The sequence below is a fragment of the Setaria italica genome, chromosome VI (genome assembly GCF_000263155.2).
Source record: "Setaria italica strain Yugu1 chromosome VI, Setaria_italica_v2.0, whole genome shotgun sequence".
NCBI lineage: Eukaryota > Viridiplantae > Streptophyta > Magnoliopsida > Poales > Poaceae > Setaria > Setaria italica.
Window position 1 is genome coordinate 30,830,634 of NC_028455.1, and position 19,827 is coordinate 30,850,460.

At 46.3% G+C, this 19,827-nt stretch overlaps 4 protein-coding genes across 4 annotated transcripts; all 4 read right to left on the reverse strand.

The window, feature by feature from the left end:
* Nucleotides 1-587: 587 nt before the first annotated feature.
* On the reverse strand, nucleotides 588-10,393 carry LOC101775586 (patatin-like protein 2). The gene is made up of 7 exons (XM_004973633.3): nucleotides 9,972-10,393; nucleotides 3,266-4,400; nucleotides 3,004-3,182; nucleotides 2,613-2,802; nucleotides 1,536-1,697; nucleotides 1,128-1,427; nucleotides 588-1,031 (listed from the first exon to the last, which is right to left on the reverse strand). The coding sequence occupies exons 2-7, from the start codon at nucleotides 3,407-3,409 to the stop codon at nucleotides 768-770; spliced, it is 1,239 nt and encodes a 412-aa protein (XP_004973690.1). The 5' UTR covers nucleotides 3,410-4,400; nucleotides 9,972-10,393; the 3' UTR covers nucleotides 588-767.
* On the reverse strand, nucleotides 6,846-8,696 carry LOC111257725. Its single transcript, XM_022827776.1, has one exon. The coding sequence runs from the start codon at nucleotides 8,694-8,696 to the stop codon at nucleotides 6,846-6,848; it is 1,851 nt and encodes a 616-aa protein (XP_022683511.1).
* A 1,879-nt stretch (nucleotides 10,394-12,272) lies between the features above and the next one.
* Nucleotides 12,273-15,053, reverse strand: LOC101776266 (patatin-like protein 2). Its single transcript, XM_004973635.2, has 6 exons — nucleotides 14,783-15,053; nucleotides 14,479-14,657; nucleotides 14,125-14,314; nucleotides 13,207-13,368; nucleotides 12,829-13,128; nucleotides 12,273-12,729 (listed from the first exon to the last, which is right to left on the reverse strand). Exons 1-6 carry the CDS (start codon nucleotides 14,924-14,926, stop codon nucleotides 12,499-12,501), a joined length of 1,206 nt encoding a protein of 401 aa, XP_004973692.1. The 5' UTR covers nucleotides 14,927-15,053; the 3' UTR covers nucleotides 12,273-12,498.
* Nucleotides 15,054-17,392: 2,339 nt separating this feature from the next.
* On the reverse strand, nucleotides 17,393-19,461 carry LOC101776665 (sodium channel modifier 1). The gene is made up of 3 exons (XM_004973636.3): nucleotides 19,161-19,461; nucleotides 18,066-18,578; nucleotides 17,393-17,683 (listed from the first exon to the last, which is right to left on the reverse strand). Exons 1-3 carry the CDS (start codon nucleotides 19,353-19,355, stop codon nucleotides 17,636-17,638), a joined length of 756 nt encoding a protein of 251 aa, XP_004973693.1. The 5' UTR covers nucleotides 19,356-19,461; the 3' UTR covers nucleotides 17,393-17,635.
* Nucleotides 19,462-19,827: the final 366 nt, after the last annotated feature.

Consider the following 19,827-nt stretch of genomic DNA (forward strand, 5'->3'; position numbering starts at 1 on the left):
GCATCTCTCTTATTCAAGTCTTTATACCAGTGCTCAATCTCTACTGGCTGTTCCTGAGTTCAAAGAACATCTTTGACTTCTCTATCACGTGTACACATTTTCTCGAGTGGAAATTAGCTTCCACGTGTGTTGCTTGGACTTGGTTGCTTTGTCACGATGTCGTGTGTATACCACTTCAAAATAAGAACGGATATCACATGAGTAACTTTCAATTTGTGGGTCAGTGTCTGCACAGTAACTGTGTCGGTCTATTATCAATGGAGTGAACGCGTTAGCTGCTACTGCTAGTATGAATTAATAGCCCATGACGCGCTATCAACTTAGTACAATGCAGCATTTTCGTTTGCAGAGTAGGTAGAGTTTTCAACCCGCTGAAATGGTCTTAGTTTGTGGGTGCATGTTCTAGAGTATATACTTGTGGAGATGGCCGAAATTATGAAGCAATTGTGAATTAGGGGTGCCTTTGGCCTAAGGGGGATTGCTTCGATCAGGCAGTGTGGATATTATTGTAAAAACCTGTGTGTAAGGGCTTTTCAGCTATTAGCCAGTTTGGAGTTCCTGACCTCAATGAAACAGGACACTTCATCTTTCAGAAATCCAAAGAATTGCTTTCGCAGTATAAAATAAAACACGTCTAGCGTGTTGATAATATCACAGTATGTGATAATAACACGATCGACAAGATACATGGGAATGCCAAGGCACGAACAACACTGACAGCTAGATACACCGTTGAAAATCCATTCGATCGGCATGCATTTCAATTGTCACCAAGCTAAATTTTGGAATCCTACTTCGGAATAAATAAGCTCGTCCTGGCGCCGGCGCCGCTCGTCGGAGAGCTGCTTCGCAAATCTGGTGAGCTGCTCGGCATTGCTGCCCAGGCCAGGCACCTCCACGATCCGGCCGGTCTCCAGGTCCACCCGGGAGACGTTCATGTTCAGGAGCCTCTTCCCAATCCTCACCAGTTTATCCATGTTCTCCTTGGAGCAGTCGTCTATAGAGCCCGCGCTGCCCGTCAATTGATCGTACTGCATTTGCAAGACAACCAGTCATGTAAATAAACGATATAAACAGCAGTAAAAAGTTGGAAGTAGAGATGGAGTTCATCAATGTCCGTAGTGTGCCTGAATCCGCAGGTAGTTCTCGCTGGAGCGCAGGGCGCGGAAAAGGACGCAGAGGTTGATGTCGACCATGTCAGCGCTGGCGGAGTTGAGCATGTCGACGATGGGGGCAGTGCCGTTCTTGATGAGCCAGCTGAAGATGCCCCACTTGGCTGCCACCTTGGCGCAGTACCTGCGGTTCCGGTTTGACCCGCAGCCGAGGGAGATCACCATGAACTTGCCGTAGTCTGCTGGCTTCATCGGGAAGAAGTGCTCGTTCCCCAGGATGATGTCCTGGGACACCTGGTTCATCGCGCACAGAGTCTGCGCGTGTACCCAACGGTTGGTTCGTTGCATGAGACCACGAGCAAAATGATCAGGTGCGCTCCATGCATATGTGAGCTATGTTGCATCTGCAAGGCGCTAGCTTACGGGGTTGTTCGCGGCGAGGCCACCATCCACGAGGTTGAAGGCCTTCCTCCTGCCATTCTTGTCCTTCGTCTCGAAGTAGTGTGGCGGGAAGAAGGTTGGTGCAGCCGAGGTGCTCATTGATATGTCCGACAGGAGCGCATTTTTCGACGGCTGGTGCTTCAACTGATTATAAGATAGGATAGGTAGCATGAATGCAACGAGTTAACTAACACACATAAAAAAATCTCTTTTGACAAGCATTAGCAACTAGTGATGGTGATCTGGTGATATGAAATGGAAGTTGTTGGTTGTAATTGCACTATACTAAAAACTTGCAGTTGGCCTTAAAAGGTATACAGGAAAAGCTAGGTGGTTGGATCATAGATGCACAGCCAATCAGCGCCTGATAACCCAAACGCATAAGAAAGTAGCACGGATCATATAACAGTCTCTCCTTAGGCGGGATCATATCCATTACTGGAAACTGGAATATCCATGTGTGTCAAACACCAAGAAGCAATCCCCGATGCTAAAAACCGTCAGATAAATACCACAAGAGATAGACACACAGGGGAAAATGTTTGTTTGACTGGCAGCCCTAAAAAATATCGCGATGGCAGTTTTTGACAGTGATCATCAGGAAATTTACCAGTGTTAAAGTATCTGTGACCTCTACCCTGAGTATTACCTATCAGAAAAAGACAGACAGGGATGATTTACCTATCAGGGAACATCCTTCAGGTTTAATATGACTATATCGGTATTGAGCCCATCAAGAAAAAATATTGACTATAGTAATGGTTGTAGCCCGTAAAAAATGTCCAACTTTTATTTCCATGAGAGTAAACAAAACTGGCACGTTAATTAATATTTTCCTCAGAGTTCTGAAGAAATCAACAAGGTATTGAATTTCCCTGAGTAATACCCTAAACTGATAAAAAAAATGTTTCCCCCTGTGACTCCCGTAAAAAAATGCCTCATGAGTGAAGTTTGATTAGTGGGACCTCATCAAAGCAAAAGAAACAACACAAAAGAAACCACGCTGCCCCTTTTCTCTTATGTCCATAGATTGGAGAACCTATTCAATACTTCAGTTACCTCAAAGGTGGAGAAAATCGTAGGTTGCATGTATGCAATGTCGAAGGTCGGGATGACAATGTTGGTCAGCGTCCTGTCCAGCCTCATGTCACCGAGGTACCGACGGAGCAGCGCATGGAGATACTTGCCATCGTACTTGGGCCCTGACAGCATCCTCAGCTTGCTGGCGATCTTGGACCGGATATGGTTCCTGCAAAATGCAAGGTGATCACCGACGCATCCTTAGAAGAATCACCATGTGTATGAGCAAACTCTAGTCAAGTTTCAGCTAACAATGCATGCATCCTTCTGTTGTAGTACAGTACTAACTACTGAGGAAATGTTCCTTCTGAAATGTAAGGAACCTAGCTAGTTTTGCAGCAGCATAATTTTCTCATGAATGTTTGGTTACTTCTGTCGGAAGATTTTGGGAGAGTGCTTTATGTAGAACCGCGCCAGGTCCTTGGCAGCGAAAAGTGGTCGTCCGTTAGTGTCTGGGGCTGTAAGCATCGCAGTCAAGAGGCCGCCAGTGCTAGTGCCAGCGACGACATCGAAGTAGTCTGCAATCCTAGCATCTGGCCCATCCAGTTCCTACACATAGGCACAATGGGAACACTCAAAGAGACATCAGCACCTGGTATGAATAAAACACTAGATGAACTTATCTGGATTACTTGGAGCTTTGCTTCAAGGAAGGCGAGGATGGTGGCCGGGATGATCCCCCTGATGCCACCGCCGTCGATGCTCAGGATGGTGACCAGCTTGAGGTTGTCAGGGGGCATCCAGCGTGCACTTTCTGCTGAACTAGCACTTGCCATCTCTGATATTTTGTGGCACAAAGCAAGCTGTGCACTTATGAGTTATGAGAAGGAACAGGAGAGAGAGAAAAAGGTAGTACTAGGAAAGGGACCATTAAGGTTTTTATAAAGCCAATAAATTACAGCCTGAGCTGAGTCATTAAAAAAAATTCAATGGCCTGCAGTTAGACAAGCAATCGGTGCCAGACATCTAGAACCACCAGCACACCAATCAATCCAATATGCAACCAACATTTCCACATCAATGTAGACCATCAATTAATTGCACGTCAGTTCAATGTGCAACCACCAATTGATTCCAAATCAATATACAACAAGTAATCACAGCAAGTTGAACCACCAATTGCACATCAATCCAATATGTAACCATCTTTATACTCCATTTGGTGTGTCACTACTAATTTCATGGCCTGATGAGAAGACGGAATGCAAAGACACAAGCAATTAACATATCATTAGCTTCGCATGAACCTGCAACTTAATGGGCTGCAACAGCTCATGCATTAAGGAAGGAGTATGTAATGATGTCAGTCTAACAAAAGCAGTCATGTTTACAGTCACAAAAAAAAAAAGAAAAGTTTGAGGTTGCTACTTGAAGTTTCAAGGGTAAACGTTTACCTTCCTTTCCTTCCATTTCCATGTGATTTGCTCATAAAGTTTGTTCAGATTGACTATAAAAACAGGATTCCCAAATCAGGCAGTAAGCCAGTCTACAAACATGGACGTCTATAAACACAAGCTCCAAAACACAAGAGAGGTTACCATCAGGTGTCTCTTTACTTAGGCTGACTGGCTGATATCAGCAAACAATGGAAATCAGACAGATTGACGGCAAACGTTTGCAAAATTCAGAGGGTTTGGTTGCGTTTCACCTGGCAATGAAACAATTCGAAGTTTCCAGCTTAATGCTTCAATTGTTCCATTCAGAATGTCTTATCAATGATTGCCTGAGACAAATGTTAGGACCACCCTCATCTGAGTCAAATTCAACCTGCCATCCAGCATACGATGTTTAATGGATAGCATGATTGAGAAATAAAACTAGAGATACTGATACAGATCTGGATCACATAAAAGCATGAACTTTACGATGTTGAAGGAGCTATTCTTTGTGGATCATCGTGTCAAAAATTTCACATATTACATTTGCTGACACTGTGATATGATATGGCTAGTTTATTGGGCAAGGAATACAATAGCAGATCGACAGGTACCTACTCGCCCTCCCTGGGAGGCTCTGAGTTTAGGATCTGTTTCTACTTAATGCTAACCTATGGCACCTAGCCAACAATCCTTAACTAACTAGGACTCAACTCTAATCTAACTAGGACTCTATCTCCAATCTAATTCTGTTACAATTCTTAACCAACTAGGAGTCTAATCCTTATCTAATTCTAACAGATCTGCTGAACCAGGATTAGCTGGCCCTTTGTTCCTTCGGTGGAACTTCTTGCCAAAGAAGTTGTCCACAACACTTCCGCCCCCCTGACAGAAAAGCTCATCCTCGAGCTTGAAATCAGGGTAACTCTCCTTGAATTGGTCCAGCTGCTCCCAAGTGGCATCAGTAGCATCACGACCCGCCCATTGCACCAGAAGGTCCCAAGACGAGGCTGTAGGCTTAGCGCGCACCACCTTCTCTGGAACAGGAACTGCACAATCTGAGCAGGGACAGGACCCTGGTGTTTCTTCAGGAAGGCTACATGGAAAACATCATGAATTCGAGCCTTGGGCGGCAGGCGAAGACGATAAGCCACCTGCCCAATACGTTCAATCACTTGAAATGGACCGTAGAAGCGAGGAGCAAGCTTGGCATTGGTTTTGGCAGTGATAGCCGTGGCTGAGCGCTGATGTAGACGTAACCAGACCCACTCGCCCACCTCAAATTCCAGCTCCCGGTGAGCCTTATCATGCGTGGCCTTCATATAATCCTGAGCCTGAAGAAGACGCTCCCGGATCTCCGCCAAAAACTCATCACGCTGCACAAGCTGCTTATCCAATGCCACCACACGGGCCAATCCTGGCTGATAGGACAACAGGGAAGGCAGATCACGGACAAACACCACCTGGAATGGCGTGCATTGCAAGACGGACTGATATGAAGTATTATAACAGTACTCAGCCCAAGGCAACCAGCGCAGCCAACTGCGAGGACGATCACCCGCCAAGCAACGAAGATACACGCCTAGAACCCGATTAGTCACCTCAGATTGACCATCTGTTTGTGGCCGGAATACAGAACTGAGGCGCAATTTGATGCCGGCGAGGCTGAATAGCTCCTTCCACAAAGCACTAGTGAAAACCAGATCACGGTCACTAACGATGGAGCATGGGAGCCCATGGAGGCGTACGATGCCATCAAAGAAAGCCTGAGCCACAGACAGGGCTGTGTAGGGATGTCCCAAGGCAATGAAGTGCGCCATCTTGGAGAAGCGGTCGACCACTGTGAGTACAACAGACCAGCCGCCTACTTTTGGAAACCCCTCAACAAAATCCATTGCAATGTCGCTCCAAACGGACTGAGGAACATCCAAAGGCTGCAGCAATCCTGCCGGATGAAGGTGCTCTGTCTTGTTTCGCTGACAAACAGCACAACCCCGAACATAATCGCGAACTAATTTGGGTGCATGCGGACTGTAGAACAAAGCGCGCAGCCGATGGAGAGTTTTCTGGGTACCTTCATGGCCGACGCCATGGGCGGCAGCAAGGAGTTGCGGCCATAGGGCCGAAGCACAACCCCGAACATAATCGCGAACTAATTTGGGTGCATGCGGACTGTAGAACGAAGCGCGCAGCCGATGGAGAGTTTTCTGGGTACCTTCATGGCCGGCGCCATGGGCGGCAGCAAGGAGTTGCGGCCATAGGGCCGAAGAATCAGGAACAAAAATTCTGCCCCGATGCATGACAAATCCATCCACAACAGACCATGCTGCTCTTGTTGTCCCATCTGCAATCTCCTGCTTCTTAGCCTGTACTTCCAGCAAAGAGGACGCCTCCTCCCTAAATTCGTCGAATAGAGCAAACTCCGGGCGAGAGATGGTGTGGACATTGCCAGTTACCTCCTGTTCATCCCGGCGAGATAACGCATCAGCGGCAGCATTCTGTTTCCCGGGTTTATATTCAACTTGGAAGCTGTAGCCAAATAGCTTGCTGACCCATGTGTGCTGCGGTATGGTGGACAGGCGCTGGTCAAGGAGAGGCTTTAAGCTGCAGTGATCTGTGCAAATGATGAACTCCGGACCCAAAGATATGGCTGCCAATGCCTTACTGCCTGAACCAATCCAATTAACTCCCGTTCATAGGCCGCGAGTTTAGCATGCTGAGGGGTGACTGTCTTGCTGAAAAAAGCAATAGGCCCTGCGCCTTGATGCAACACAGCTCCAAAACCAGATCCAGATGCGTCACAATCCACAATAAAGGGCTTATCAAAATCTGGAAGCTACAGTACAGGACATGTTGTGAGGGCGGCCTTGAGTGCCTCAAAAGCTGTCGTTGCCTCTGAACTCCACACAAAGGCATCCCTCTTCAGAAGCGCTGTTAACGGGGCAGCAATGAGGCTGTAGTTGGCGATGAACCGGCGATAGTACCCGGTGAGCCCAAGAAATCCCCGCGGCACCTTGACAGACCGAGGACAGGGCCAAGATTGGACAGCCGCAATTTTTTCAGTATCCATGGCCACGGCGTCGTCGACAATGACATGTCCCAAATAATGCACCCGACGTTCCCCAAAGAGGCACTTGGATCGCTTGAGGACGAGGTCGTGCTCGCGGAGGACGGAGAACACGGCGCGAACATGCTGCAGGTGCTCGGTCCAGGAGCTGCTGTAAATCAGGATGTCGTCGAAGAAGACGAGAATGCAGCGGCGGAGGAACGGACAAAGAACCTCGTTCATCAGTGCCTGGAACGTGGACGGCGCATTGGTGAGGCCAAACGGCATGACCAGGAACTCGAAGTGGCCGTGGTGGGTTCGAAACTCCGTCTTCGCCACATCGTCGGGGTGCATCCGCACTTGGTGATAGCCACTGCGAAGGTCGAGCTTGGTGAAGAAAATAGCGCCCTTGAGCTCATTCAGGAGCTCCTCCACCACCGGAATTGGAAACTTGTCGCGGACGGTTTTGAGGTTGAGGGCGCGGTAGTCAACACAGAAGCGCCACGTGCCGTCCCCCTTGCGCACCAAAAGCACTGGCGAGGAGAACGCTGACGTGCTGGGGCGGATGATCCCTTGCTCGAGCATGGCCTGGCATTGGGCCTCAATCTCATCCTTCAAAAGTTGCGGATAGCGATAGGGGCGCACCGCCACTGGAGAAGTACCTGGAAGAAGATGAATGCGGTGGTCGAAGGCTCGCGGCGGCGGCAGCCCTGACGGCATGGAGAATAAATCAGCAAACTCCTCCAATAGTAGCCCAAGCAGATCCGATGACTGAGTGACAGCTAGCCGTGGGGAAGGCCGGCCATTGACCCCGAACCACTTGACGCGATGGTCCTGGCGCCAGAAAGCCATGGACAGCCGTGTGAAGTCCCAGAGGATGGGCCCCAAGGTGCGAAGCCAGTCGCACCACAGGACGAGCTCATAGCCGCCGAGCGGGATGACGAACAGGTTGACGTAGAACTCCTCCTGGCCGATGTGGACGATGACGTTTCGGCATACGCCAGCGGAAGGAACGCGGTCTCCGTTGGCGACGCCGACAGTGAGGCCCGGCCGCGCCTCTGGAGTGAGCCCAAGCAGGGCGGCAGTGTCCGCGGCGATGAACGAGTGAGTGGACCCCGAATCCACCAAGGCCGTGAGGCCCACAGCCTGGACAACGGTGGCAAGCTGCAAGGTGGAGCTCGTCTGGATGCCTGTAATGGCGTTGAGGGAGATGGACGGCTCGTCTTCCCCTGAGCCGTCCGAAGCGGCGGCGGCGTCATCCAGCTCCATCCAGTAGATGCCCTTCATCGAGCATTTCTTGGCGTGTTCCCTTGAAAACTTCTCTGGACAGTTGAAACACAGCCCCTCGAGGCGCCACTGCGCCATCTCCTCCGGAGAGAGGTGCGTGAAACGGGCGCCCGGTGGCGCCGCAGGCTTGACAGGAGCGCTTGGTGTTGAAGACGCCATAGAAGAGGCTGGTGGAGTAGCAGGAGGCTTGGCCGGGGCTGAGGAGAACGAACCAGTGCGGGAGGAGGGGCGCGACACGCGCACTAGGGAGTGAGCGCCCTCGTCGACCACCTGGTTGCAGCGCTCGAAGGCACGCGCCAGCGTCATGGCGTCCTCCAACGTCTCGGTCTTGTTCATCTCCACATCGATGCTCATGGGTTGCAGGAGGCCGGCGGAGAAGATGGCTATCTACTGCTGTTCGGTGACGCCCTCGCAGCGCGCCAGGAGTTTAAGGAACTGCTCCTGGTAGTTGTCAACAGAGCCCGTGCGGCGAAGATGGGCCAGCTCGCCGAGGGGGTTGCTACGTACCGGCGGTCCAAACCTCTTGTTGACGCCCTCGACGAAAGCCGACCAAGTAGGGATGCCGCGATTCTTTTCCAAGTGGTAGTACCACTGTCCCGCGATGCCCTCCAAATAGAACGTCGCCGTCCAGACCTTCTGATTTTCCGGCGTGCCCTGGGAGCGAAAGAATTGTTTGCACTTATGCAGCCAGCCCAGGGGGTCGTCGGAGTCGTCGTACTTGGGGAAGCGGAGCTTATGCACGAGCGGTGGCGGCGGCCCATACTTCCCGTCGCCCCCGGAGGAGGAGCCAATAGCGTCAAAGCGTCCGTTCTTCTGCAGAACCTGATTCTGGACATTGGTGATGGAGGAGGCAAGACGCCCTTGTTCCTGGCGGACAGATCCCAATTCTCTGTCAAGCTTCATGCTGATCTCGTTCATCTTGGTGATCATCTTGGCGACGGCGTCATCAAAGATAGCCTGGGTGATGAAGGAATCGCCCATGGTTACGGTGGAAGCAATGGGGTTGGCGGCGCGCAAGGGAATATGGGGTGTGGTGGATCTGCAATTGGTGGCAGGTAGAAGGAAGGTCCCAATTGATACCAAAGATGATATGGCTAGTTTATTGGGCAAGGAATACAATAGCAGATCGAGAGGTACCTACTCGCCCTCCCTGGGAGGCTCTGAGTTTAGGATCTGTTTCTGCTTAATGCTAACCTATGGCACCTAGGGCCCTTATATATTGGGCCAGCCAACAATCCTTAACTGACTAGGACTCAACTCTAATCTAACTAGGACTCTATCTCCAATCTAATTCTGTTACAATTCTTAACCAACTAGGAGTCTAATCCTTATCTAATTCTAACAGATCTGCTGAACCAGGATTAGCTGGCCCTTTATTCCTTCGGTGGAACTTCTTGCCAAAGAAGTTGTCCACAACATGATACCACTTTGTCTGAGTGAAAATATAACGTGTACTTAAGAATACGAAGGTTCAAGTGTAAACAAATATGATAACAGTGCACATTTTATTGATACTATCAACCTAAATTCTCAATGTAATACGGAGAACAATAACAGCAAACGAATAAGTTCTGAATGTATTGTCCAATGGCACTTTGTTCATAAAAGAAAAAAAAACATGTAACTCACATTTCCATCTACAATTTGCTGTGGAAGCCCCGTTTCAAGCCCAAAGCAGTGAACTTGCATTCTTTTTCCTGGGAGTTCGATTTCTAACGAAAGATTTCTCCTTTCCTAGTGTTGGGTTCAGTCAATCCAGTATTTCCAGTCAAGTTTCCATTGGATAACCAGGAGAAACATGGGAGTTGCAGGATGAACCATCTTTCTGATCACAAGATACTTTATTAGCATTGAAATAGTTTGAGATCTGGTTGACTGTCTTCAGATCCATTCGGGTCTGCTCTATTATTGGTTTTCCTGTTGTTTACTGGGCATAACACCAGCACATGGATAACCAGAAAAACTTAAAGTGGAAGCATCTGAAGAAAGAGCCAGTCTCTTGTTAATTTCCTGCTGCTCTGACAATTCTTCATCACTCAGCCTATATTCTGCTACCATATGTCTTGCGCCTTTATTATACGTCTTTTAATTTATTGTCATTAGAAAAATAAAAAAATGGAAGAACCATGGTGGTATGAGAAACAACAGAAGAGCATAACCTGCAAGGTTTCTCCTTATAGAATATGCTTGTGAAAGAAGTACTCAACATTAAACTCACACACATGGTGAACTAAGGATCGATAATTCACCAGTACCACAATTCACTAAGCTACAGAAAGCAGCCTCCTGCATAATATTTAGTTATTTACAAGATAATGGTGACAAAGCATAATATTTACAAGCATAATCGTTTCATCGTATTTTTAGTTTTTTACCAAGATGCAGCAAGATGCAGTGATTGTGGCACGGAAAAAAAAATCAGTACGAGAGAGACAGCTGCGCACTGCGAAAACATCTACTCCAACCCGCATTGGTAGTTGCACAAAGCCACCGATATCTCAAATTAAAAAAAAAAACTCCTTTCTCAAGAGTTAGAGTGATACATGCCGTGACCTGATACCTAACATGATAATCAAAGCCAAAGAGACAAATGATATATAGAGGACGAATTGGAATATTTCAGAGCGAGCCAATTCTCACTAACCCACCGCCAACAGCAATACACGCAAGCATAGGCAATCCGTAAGCAGACAGCTACGTGAGTATAGAAAAGGATGGGTTGGGGATGGAGATCGACGAACTTGCCTGCCATTGGGGAGCCACTTCAGGGGATCAGGCGTCAAGCTCAAGGAGGATGTCAAGGCGGGGAGCATGAGGTCGTCGAGGCGGCACTTCCGCTTCTGCGCGTGGAGCGCCCAGCTGTCGCCGCCGAGCACGCTCATGCCGGCTTCCTTCCTCACCGCCGCTGCCGCGCCCGCCGGGACCAACGAGAGAGAGGAAGGTGGGGGTGGTTCGGCCCACAGGGGTTTCCGCCGCATTGCGCGCAACTTGCCCACGGGTCTACTTATTTGGGCCTTTAAAGGGATATGGGCTCTTAGGCCTGCTAAATTACTGATTGGGCCGAGCTAATGATGGCAGCCGGCAATTGTGGGCCAAAATGCTCTATACCACTACTATTTCCCCTTAGTTCCATTTCCCTTTTTTTTTTCATTTCCTTCTTCGCTACTAAGAAAATCATCAGTCTTTCAAGATCAAATGTTTGTTATGCCCCTCTTAAACAAAAAGACAAAAGGCTAATCATCCATAGAAGCTCTTAATTAAGCCTTTATATATGCCACTGGTCATCATTTGACTTCTCTATTACATTTTTCAATCTCGAGCGGACAGTTGTCATGTGTCTTAGTTTACCACGGCATCGTGCAGCTACCACTTCAAACTAAGAATGGATAATACATTAGCGTGAACGTGCGTAAGTGTGTAGCTAGTGTGAATGATGACACGATCACACGACCATTTCTTAGTTAGCCACGTGGTTGTGGCTTGTTTAATTAGATATGTGTGCGTCACTGCTATATGGAAGCGACCTTGCAATATAAAATTCGTTCAAATGACTAAAAATTTCTGATTTATGGATTCGTGCCTCCCCGAAAGAGATGGCTCAAAATATGAAAGTAATTAGTTTTTGTTTTTTTCTCAACCTAAGCCAAATTAAATACCAGCTCAGATCAGATCGATCCTTATCTCACTCTTATACACGTCAACCACCAAATACCACGCTAGGCGCGTTGTTGGGTGAGATTTCTTGTGGGCAAAGAATACGATCGACAATGAACGTGTACGTCAGCCAGTCGTTTACTCGGAATTTGCTGGAACTTTGGAGTTTAGTCCTCTTGGACTGAACGAACACAGATTTGAAAAAAACACGTCTGCAAGCATTATTAAAGACATTTCAAAACAATGACATTCGAGAAGTTCTTCCGGAATTATTACTTCACAAGTAAAACAAACCCGTTATTATTGGCTTATTGACAAAATATATCAAACTACTACATGACACCAACACGAGCAAAAGAATGAACGCAAACATATGCCAAACCATGATGACGCGAGCAGCTAGCTAACGTTGAAAACCCGCCAAATGATGAGCGGCTGTTGAAGTGTGTCTCCAATTTTTTTTTTATGGAAGTGTGTCTCCAAATTCAATTTTCAGCATATGCTAGTTTGAAAGCTTCTGGCGCCGGCGCCGCTCTTCGGAGAGCTGCTTTGCGAACTTGGCGAGCTGCTCGGCGTTGGTGCCCTCGCCGGGAACGTCCACGTTCCGGCCAGTCTCCAGGTCCACCCGGGAGACCGTCTGTCCGAGAAGATCCTTCCCAATCTTCACCAACTTGTCCATGTTCTCCTTGGAGCAGTCGTCGATAGAGCCCGCGCTGCCCGTCAACTGATCATACTGCACCGATTTTTCACGACAAACAGTCAGCACTTAACTAATACTTCTGTCACATGCTCACAGCATGAACAAGATGAACACATGCTGGCCGATGCGTACCTGGATGCGAAGGTAGTTGCGGCTGGAGCGAAGGGCCCTGAAGAGGACGCAGAGGTGGATGTCAACCATGTCGCCGCTGGCGGAGTTGAACATGTCGATGATGGGGGCCGTGCCGTCCTTGATGAGCCAGTTGAAAATGCCCCACTTGGCCGCGGCCTTGGCGCTGTACTTGCGGTTCCGGTTCGACCCACAGCCGATGGAGACCACCATGAACTTGCCATAGTCCACCGGCTTCACCGGGAAGAAGTCGTCGTTCCCAAGGACGATGTCCTTTGTCACCTGGCTCATCGCACACAGTGTCTGCGCAAACGCCCGTTCATAAGATCAAGCATTGACATGAGTGCGATACGTGTCATGAAGCTGCGCACAAGGTTTTACCGGATTGTTAGCGGCAACACCTCCATCAACGAGGTTAAAGGCCCTGGTATTGCCCTTCTCGTCTTTCGTCTCGAAGTAGTGTGCCGGGAAGAAGGTCGGAGCGGCGGAGGTGCTGATTGCGATGTCCGACAGGAGTGCATTTTTTGACGGCCGGTGCTTCAGCTGATCAGAACCAGGACAGAGGCAGCACACATGCAACGAGTTAATTGAGAAATCACCAAAAAAGATTCTCCATTGACATTGCGACTATAGATGATAAGCATTAGCTGTTAATGATGGTGATCTGATCATAAGAAACAAAAATGATGGCTGTCAAGGTGTACAGGAAACACTAGTTAGTTGGTTAATAACCCATCAAAACATGTCTTGGGTTTTCCCCCAAGTTTATTTAAGCTACAAAGACTGGAGAGACAGAATATACATACAGCAATTTCTATGGATTGGCGTAAATGGACAACCGTCAACATGTGCAGTTTAGGGAGAAAAAAAAGGAGGTTCAACCTACCATAGTTAGTATGATTTATCTTTATTTTATATACTGACAGCTTCAACAATCCAACTATAAGCCTATAGCTTTCGCTGGCTTGACCCAGACTTGTCTAGTTGAATTAGTTAGTCTGAAAAGAAAATTGTTTCTTCTTGGGTCCTGTTATTCTAGGAGACTACGGCTCGTTTGCACTCCAGTTTGCTTCGAGATCTAGTTCCTTCGAATCTCCTTCCCAGTTGCCCTCTTTTAGGAGTTATATCATCGCTCTAGGGTAACTGGATTGTTCCTCACATTATTTCCGTTTGCTGTATTGGCAATTTAGTAACTGTTCACTACTTGACCAAATGGTGCTTAATTCTTGGGTGATGAGCTCAGGATCATAGTATGAGTAGAGTACTATTGCCAATACACAGGAGGACACATTAAGTTACCTCAAAGCTAGAGAAAATCGTGGGTTGCAGGAATGCGATGTCGAAGGTTGGGATGATCACATTAGTTAGCGCCTTGTCCAACTTCATGTCGCCGAGGTACTGACCAAGCAGCGCATGGAGGTACTTGCCGTCGTACTTCGGGCCTCTTACCATCCTCAACGTGCCAAAGATCTTGGACAGGATCCAGTTCCTGCAAAATGCCCGGCGATCATCTAGTAGCTCACTTTAAACTGATTACCATGCATCCTTTCTGTCGCAGTAGTAGTACTGGGTAAATGTCTCTTCCGAACTGTATAAAGAAAAACGAGTCCAATGGCGGTATAATTTTACCATGCATTTATGATTACTACTTACTTCTGTGGGAAGATTTTCGGCGAGTGGTCGATGTAGAACTGCGCCAAATCCTTGGCATTGAAGAGTGGTCGTCCGTTCTTGCCTGGGGCTGCGAGCATCGTTGTCAAGAGACCACCGGTGCTCGTGCCGGCAATAACATCAAAGTAGTCAGCGATCCTAGCATCCGGTCCATCCAGTTCCTGCACAGGAAAATCGCGAGAACTCATGAGACAAGCACCTGATATGGATGAAGCAAGGAACAGCACACCATAACTGTGTTCCGCAGGATAGAGTACAAGTGCACCTGATATGCATGTGAACTTACTTGGAGCTTCTCTTCGAGGAAGGCAAGGACGACAGCCGGGATGATTCCCCTAACACCGCCACCGTCGATGCTCAGAACGGTGACCAGCTTGACCTTTTCAGGGTTAATCTGAGGTGCACCTCCTGCAGAACTAGTGCTTGTCATCTTTTGATTTTGATGGCACAAATCAAGCTATGCACTTATGAGTTATGGAAGGATCAGAATGTCATGCAGGTAGTACTGGCAAGCAGGCCATTAAGGTTTTTATAGAGACATATCCCTGGACTCTGGATTAACTCAAGGAAGAAGCAACAATGTTGCCTCCAAAGCAGGGCTCTACAGGGTCAAATTAATGGGGGGAAAGCCAACTAATCCGATTAATTTACTCCTCGGGCCAAGTCATCAGTTCCTTTCAACTGCTTGTAGTTAGGAGAAGAAATCAGTGCCAGGCATCTCAAGTTGTATTCAATACTAATGTGTTCGATCTACAGCTAAAAGGTAGCATCTCCACCAAATTATTTCTACCACTACCTTCAATAAAAGTTTCACTAACTTTGAGGTACACCAGCCACAATAATTTTAATCAATCTTAAAACTGTGCTGCAGAGAAACAACATGCCGTCCAATGTGTTTTTCTTAATTGGATCTTACCTTGACCTTGTTTGTCCAAGAGCCAACTTGCCAGGTGCTTTATCTTTGTTCTCTCTAATAAGTGTAATAAAACATGAATGCATAATTAGGAAATTCATAAATCCCTATGTTATCCACGTTTGTACTAAAAGCTTCTAACTCATCAGTTCTACAAGTGAATAACTGCAACCACTATTTCTACGTCAATTTGGTGTGAAGTCACTAATTATGTAGAACTTCAACTGGTAAGATTGGAAAGGAATCCACAAATACAATTCTAGGAAAGATATTATGGATATATTTTCTTTTTTTAATATGCGCCATCAGAAAGTTAGTAACTTGCAATGGAGAGAAACGAAAATAACAAGGGCACGCATAGATAGTACATACTGTGCAACATCCCACTTTGTCGGTTCTGTATAAGCTGTATCATCAGTACAAGCAGCCCTTGTTTACTTCCCAAGTTGGGAGGTGCCAAATTGGCATTTTGCCATAAAATGCGACACTGTAGCGTTTTCTGCTACAACAGTGATTTTGCATCTCCAAAGTTGGGCAACTAAACAAGGCCTAACTTTTGGTATTTCCGGAAACATGGATCATGCGACTGTTTGGATACATGTCAAGGTGGAAGGTGCCTATGGCATCAAGAAATAACAAAACTACTGCTACTTTACAAAACATGGAAATGTACCTGACCTACTTTCCAAAGAACCAAAGTGAGAGAATATAGACAAGAGAAAGAGAACTAAAAAAAGACTGAAATAGACACTAAAAAAATAGTTCAGAGTATCAAAAAAATAGTCTGAATATACCCTAAAAATACCTTATTAAACGACTTCAGAGGATATGTGGTTGCAATGACTGCACGCCCTCAAAGACATCTAAACTGACCTATCAATTAATATTACAAATGTCAGGTATGTCTGTTTGAAAATAGTTGAAGCATTTGTTGCTTTAGAGTTTAGAATATTCAATGAAAAGTTCACAAAATTATACATGGGAGGCACCTGGAAAGCTACAAACTGGAAGATACAAGCAACAAACTGCTCATCTCATTAGCTTTGCATGCACCTGCAACTTTTAAATGGGTAACAGCAACTTGTGCTTCTAGAACAGAAAATATAATGGTGTTAGTGTTAATAAATATTTATATTCATGATAACACAAAAGTTTGTGGTTGCCACTTTTAAGAGTACAGGGGTACAGCATGTAGGGTGATATCTTTGTTAAGAAAACAAAAACAACAACGAGAGAGTAGCAGTTTAAAGTATCTGTCTTTCACTATCAGGAAAATGTACCATGGTTCTAAAAAGAGAGAAAAACAGCAAGTTTGGAAACTAAAGTAAGCTGGAATAACACGTGGCCAGATGATGTAGAGGTTATACCTTCCGGCTAATCTAGTATAAACACAGACGAGACACGCACTAATGCATACTGTTATCCCACCCTTTTGTTATCATTATCTTCAAAAGCTTGCAAGAGGAAAACAAGGAACAATAAACACAACTATATGTACTCCTAAATTATAGGAAGGTGTTAAGATTTTTATTTGTGATGATAACCATATTAAAGAAGATATGCAAGTGTGCTGTCCGTTGACTTTTCTGAACCAGGGTGTGCTGACAAGAAAGCGGATGAGATTCTAGGGCTGGCTGTTGAGTGTTAGGAAGAGAAATCTATTGCAGATAACTTGCTTAGCTGTGTTTTGTTGTGTAACATGCAATTCGTGCACGGTAGATGAAGTGGTTTGACATTAGTCATTTTGTCCAGTTCTGTAAGTAGGTGAATCTGTAATGTTTTTGTTTCCTTGTCATTCTTTCCCTTACGTATTGTTCTGAAAGTATCATCATACTTTACAAACCAACACCTAGATCAAGCATAAGCCACTTGCGAAATGTGGAGGTCTGAAAATAAGCTTCAGAACCAAAATGTTTCACCTATTTACAGTGGCTAATAGCAGGTCTAGCCATGGACACCTTCAAAAATTCTCTGATCTCCAAGTAATTAGTAACAACATAAATACACACTTTATTTCTCAAGTATCATCATACAGGATTAGTTCACAAATGAAACAAATATTCGAGTTCAACAGGCACATAATCTGACATCGCCATTTACAAGAACACAGAATTGATTTAACCACTTTTGGAGGGGGGCTGATTGCACTTCATATTGCATTGTGATGAATTTGATGTTCCCAGTTGATCCATTAGATTGATCAATTCAGAACGCCTTCTTAAAGGATCAGCAGAGACAGATGTTAGGATCATCTTCATCCGAGTCAAATTCAACCTGCCATCCAGCATAGGATGTTTAATGGAAAACACTTCACGTTTTGTAAAGAAAAATTGATATAAATTTGGATAAAATAAAGCATGACCAAATTGGCTCAGAGAGCCAATTTTCATGGGGTATCAGGTCATAACTGACATGGTAAGTCTACTGATGTCACCTTATATGTCAATGTGAAAAATGTAATATACTCATTTTAAGACTAGGAGACATCAAGTGTGGATAATAGTAGTTTCAGCACAGCACAGCATATCTCATCGATAAAATCAGCTTAAATTTTGTCACAATAATATAGAAAATTAGAGCAGCAAGAGAATCAATCTTGATGATACTATCTAATAGTAATAGGTTCACAGGAGAGAGCAAAAATTATGTAACTCACATTTTCATCTCTGTACCATCTTCCATGGCCATCCCGTTTCCAGCCCGATGCAGTGAACCGAAGTTCTTGCTCCTGGCGTTTTTGGACTTCTGTTTGCCAATCTGAAACTAAGTTGCCTTGAATCTGATTTCCAGCAAAAGATTCTCCTTTTCTTCTATTACATTGTATTGATCCAGTATCTCCAGCCAATTTTTCCATTGGAACATCAGAAGGAGCGACAAGGGGGTCCCAGGATGAAGTATTTGTCGTCCCCTTCAAATCATGAGATACCTTCTTGCCATTGAAATTGTTGAACCTGCTTGACTGTGCTTCCAGAATTGCCCTCCGTGTCTGCTCAATTAACGGCTTTCCTTTCATATTGGTAGGCCTAATACTGGTGCTCGGATTACCAGAGTTTGAATGGGAAGCATCTGACGAGAGAGCCAGTCTCTTGTTAATTTCGTGCTTCCTAGATAATTCTTTCTCCCTCAGCCTAGATTCTGCTGCAATGTGCCGTGCACCTTTATTATGGATCTGTTAATTTGTTGATATTAGAAACGCAATAATAACAGAAGAACCACGGCTGCAATGTCTAACAAGACAAACAACCAAAAAAAAGTAAGGAAGAATGAGAGCTAGCTTTCTGATAACAAACATCTGGAGAAAAAAGCTACATGACAAGATTTATGACACGAGAAGTTATGAAATGACTACCACTACTGTGCTACATCCAACCACAGGTATTGTGTGATACACTACTTCCATTTAGAAATGTATGTCTTTCTGGACAAGCTGCAGTGCAGTTTTTTCATTTGTGACCACTGATATGAGAAATGCATTTACTTTAACCGATTAATACAACCACCGCGCACCAGCCCACAGACGTCTCCAATCAATCGAAACTCCCTTCTCAAATGAAGGGACATTTTCCGTGACAGGACACCCAGATCATGGTAACCCAAGCTATAGAAACAAATAATAGGGGGGAAATAGAAGATGTTACACGAGCTGATTCTCTGTAATGCACTGGGCAGCAACCATTCACGCAAGCATCAGAAATTCATCAGCCAAATAACTGGGGGAGTCTAGTACAGGAGGAATTGGGTGCTGCCTTACGGAGAGCATGAGGGGAGAATCGAGGACAGGGTGGTTGGGGCAGACGAGGCAAGCGAGCTTGCCGTTGGGGAGCCTCCTGAACGAATCGGGCGTCGAGGGAGATGAGGACGCCGAGGCAGGTAGCATGAGGTCGTCCAGGCGGCGCTTCCTCTGCTGCGCATCACGCGCCCAGCTGTCGCCGCCGAACACGCTCATGCCGGCTTCCTCGCCGTCCCAGCCGCCGCGGCCGCCAGGAGGAGGTGGGGTGACCGGTGGACCTGGTGGTGGTTCGGCCCGCGTCCTCAGCCTGGGCTGGATTGGACCCGAGTTTGCGCGATGCTCGATAATACCATCTACCTGGCTGGTCTTTAGAGGCCATGGATGCGAAGGCCTGGTGGGCTTTCGATTGGGCCGATCTAATTCGCCAACCCAGGCCCGGCCTTTGTGTGGCCTTGCTAATCCTTAATCATTGACATGTGGGTCTTGCTTTGAGATACAGGTATGATACCAGGGAAGTATCTGGTGCAAATCATCTGCCCCGTGCAATCTTGGAAACTATGAATTGAGGTCATAAGATACTAATACAATGGATAGGGTCAATGATGGGATTATTTAGATGTTAACACTCTCGCTGGAACTTACTCATATTTGTGAAAGTCTTAAGCTTCAAAACAGGAAGAGTTCCTGA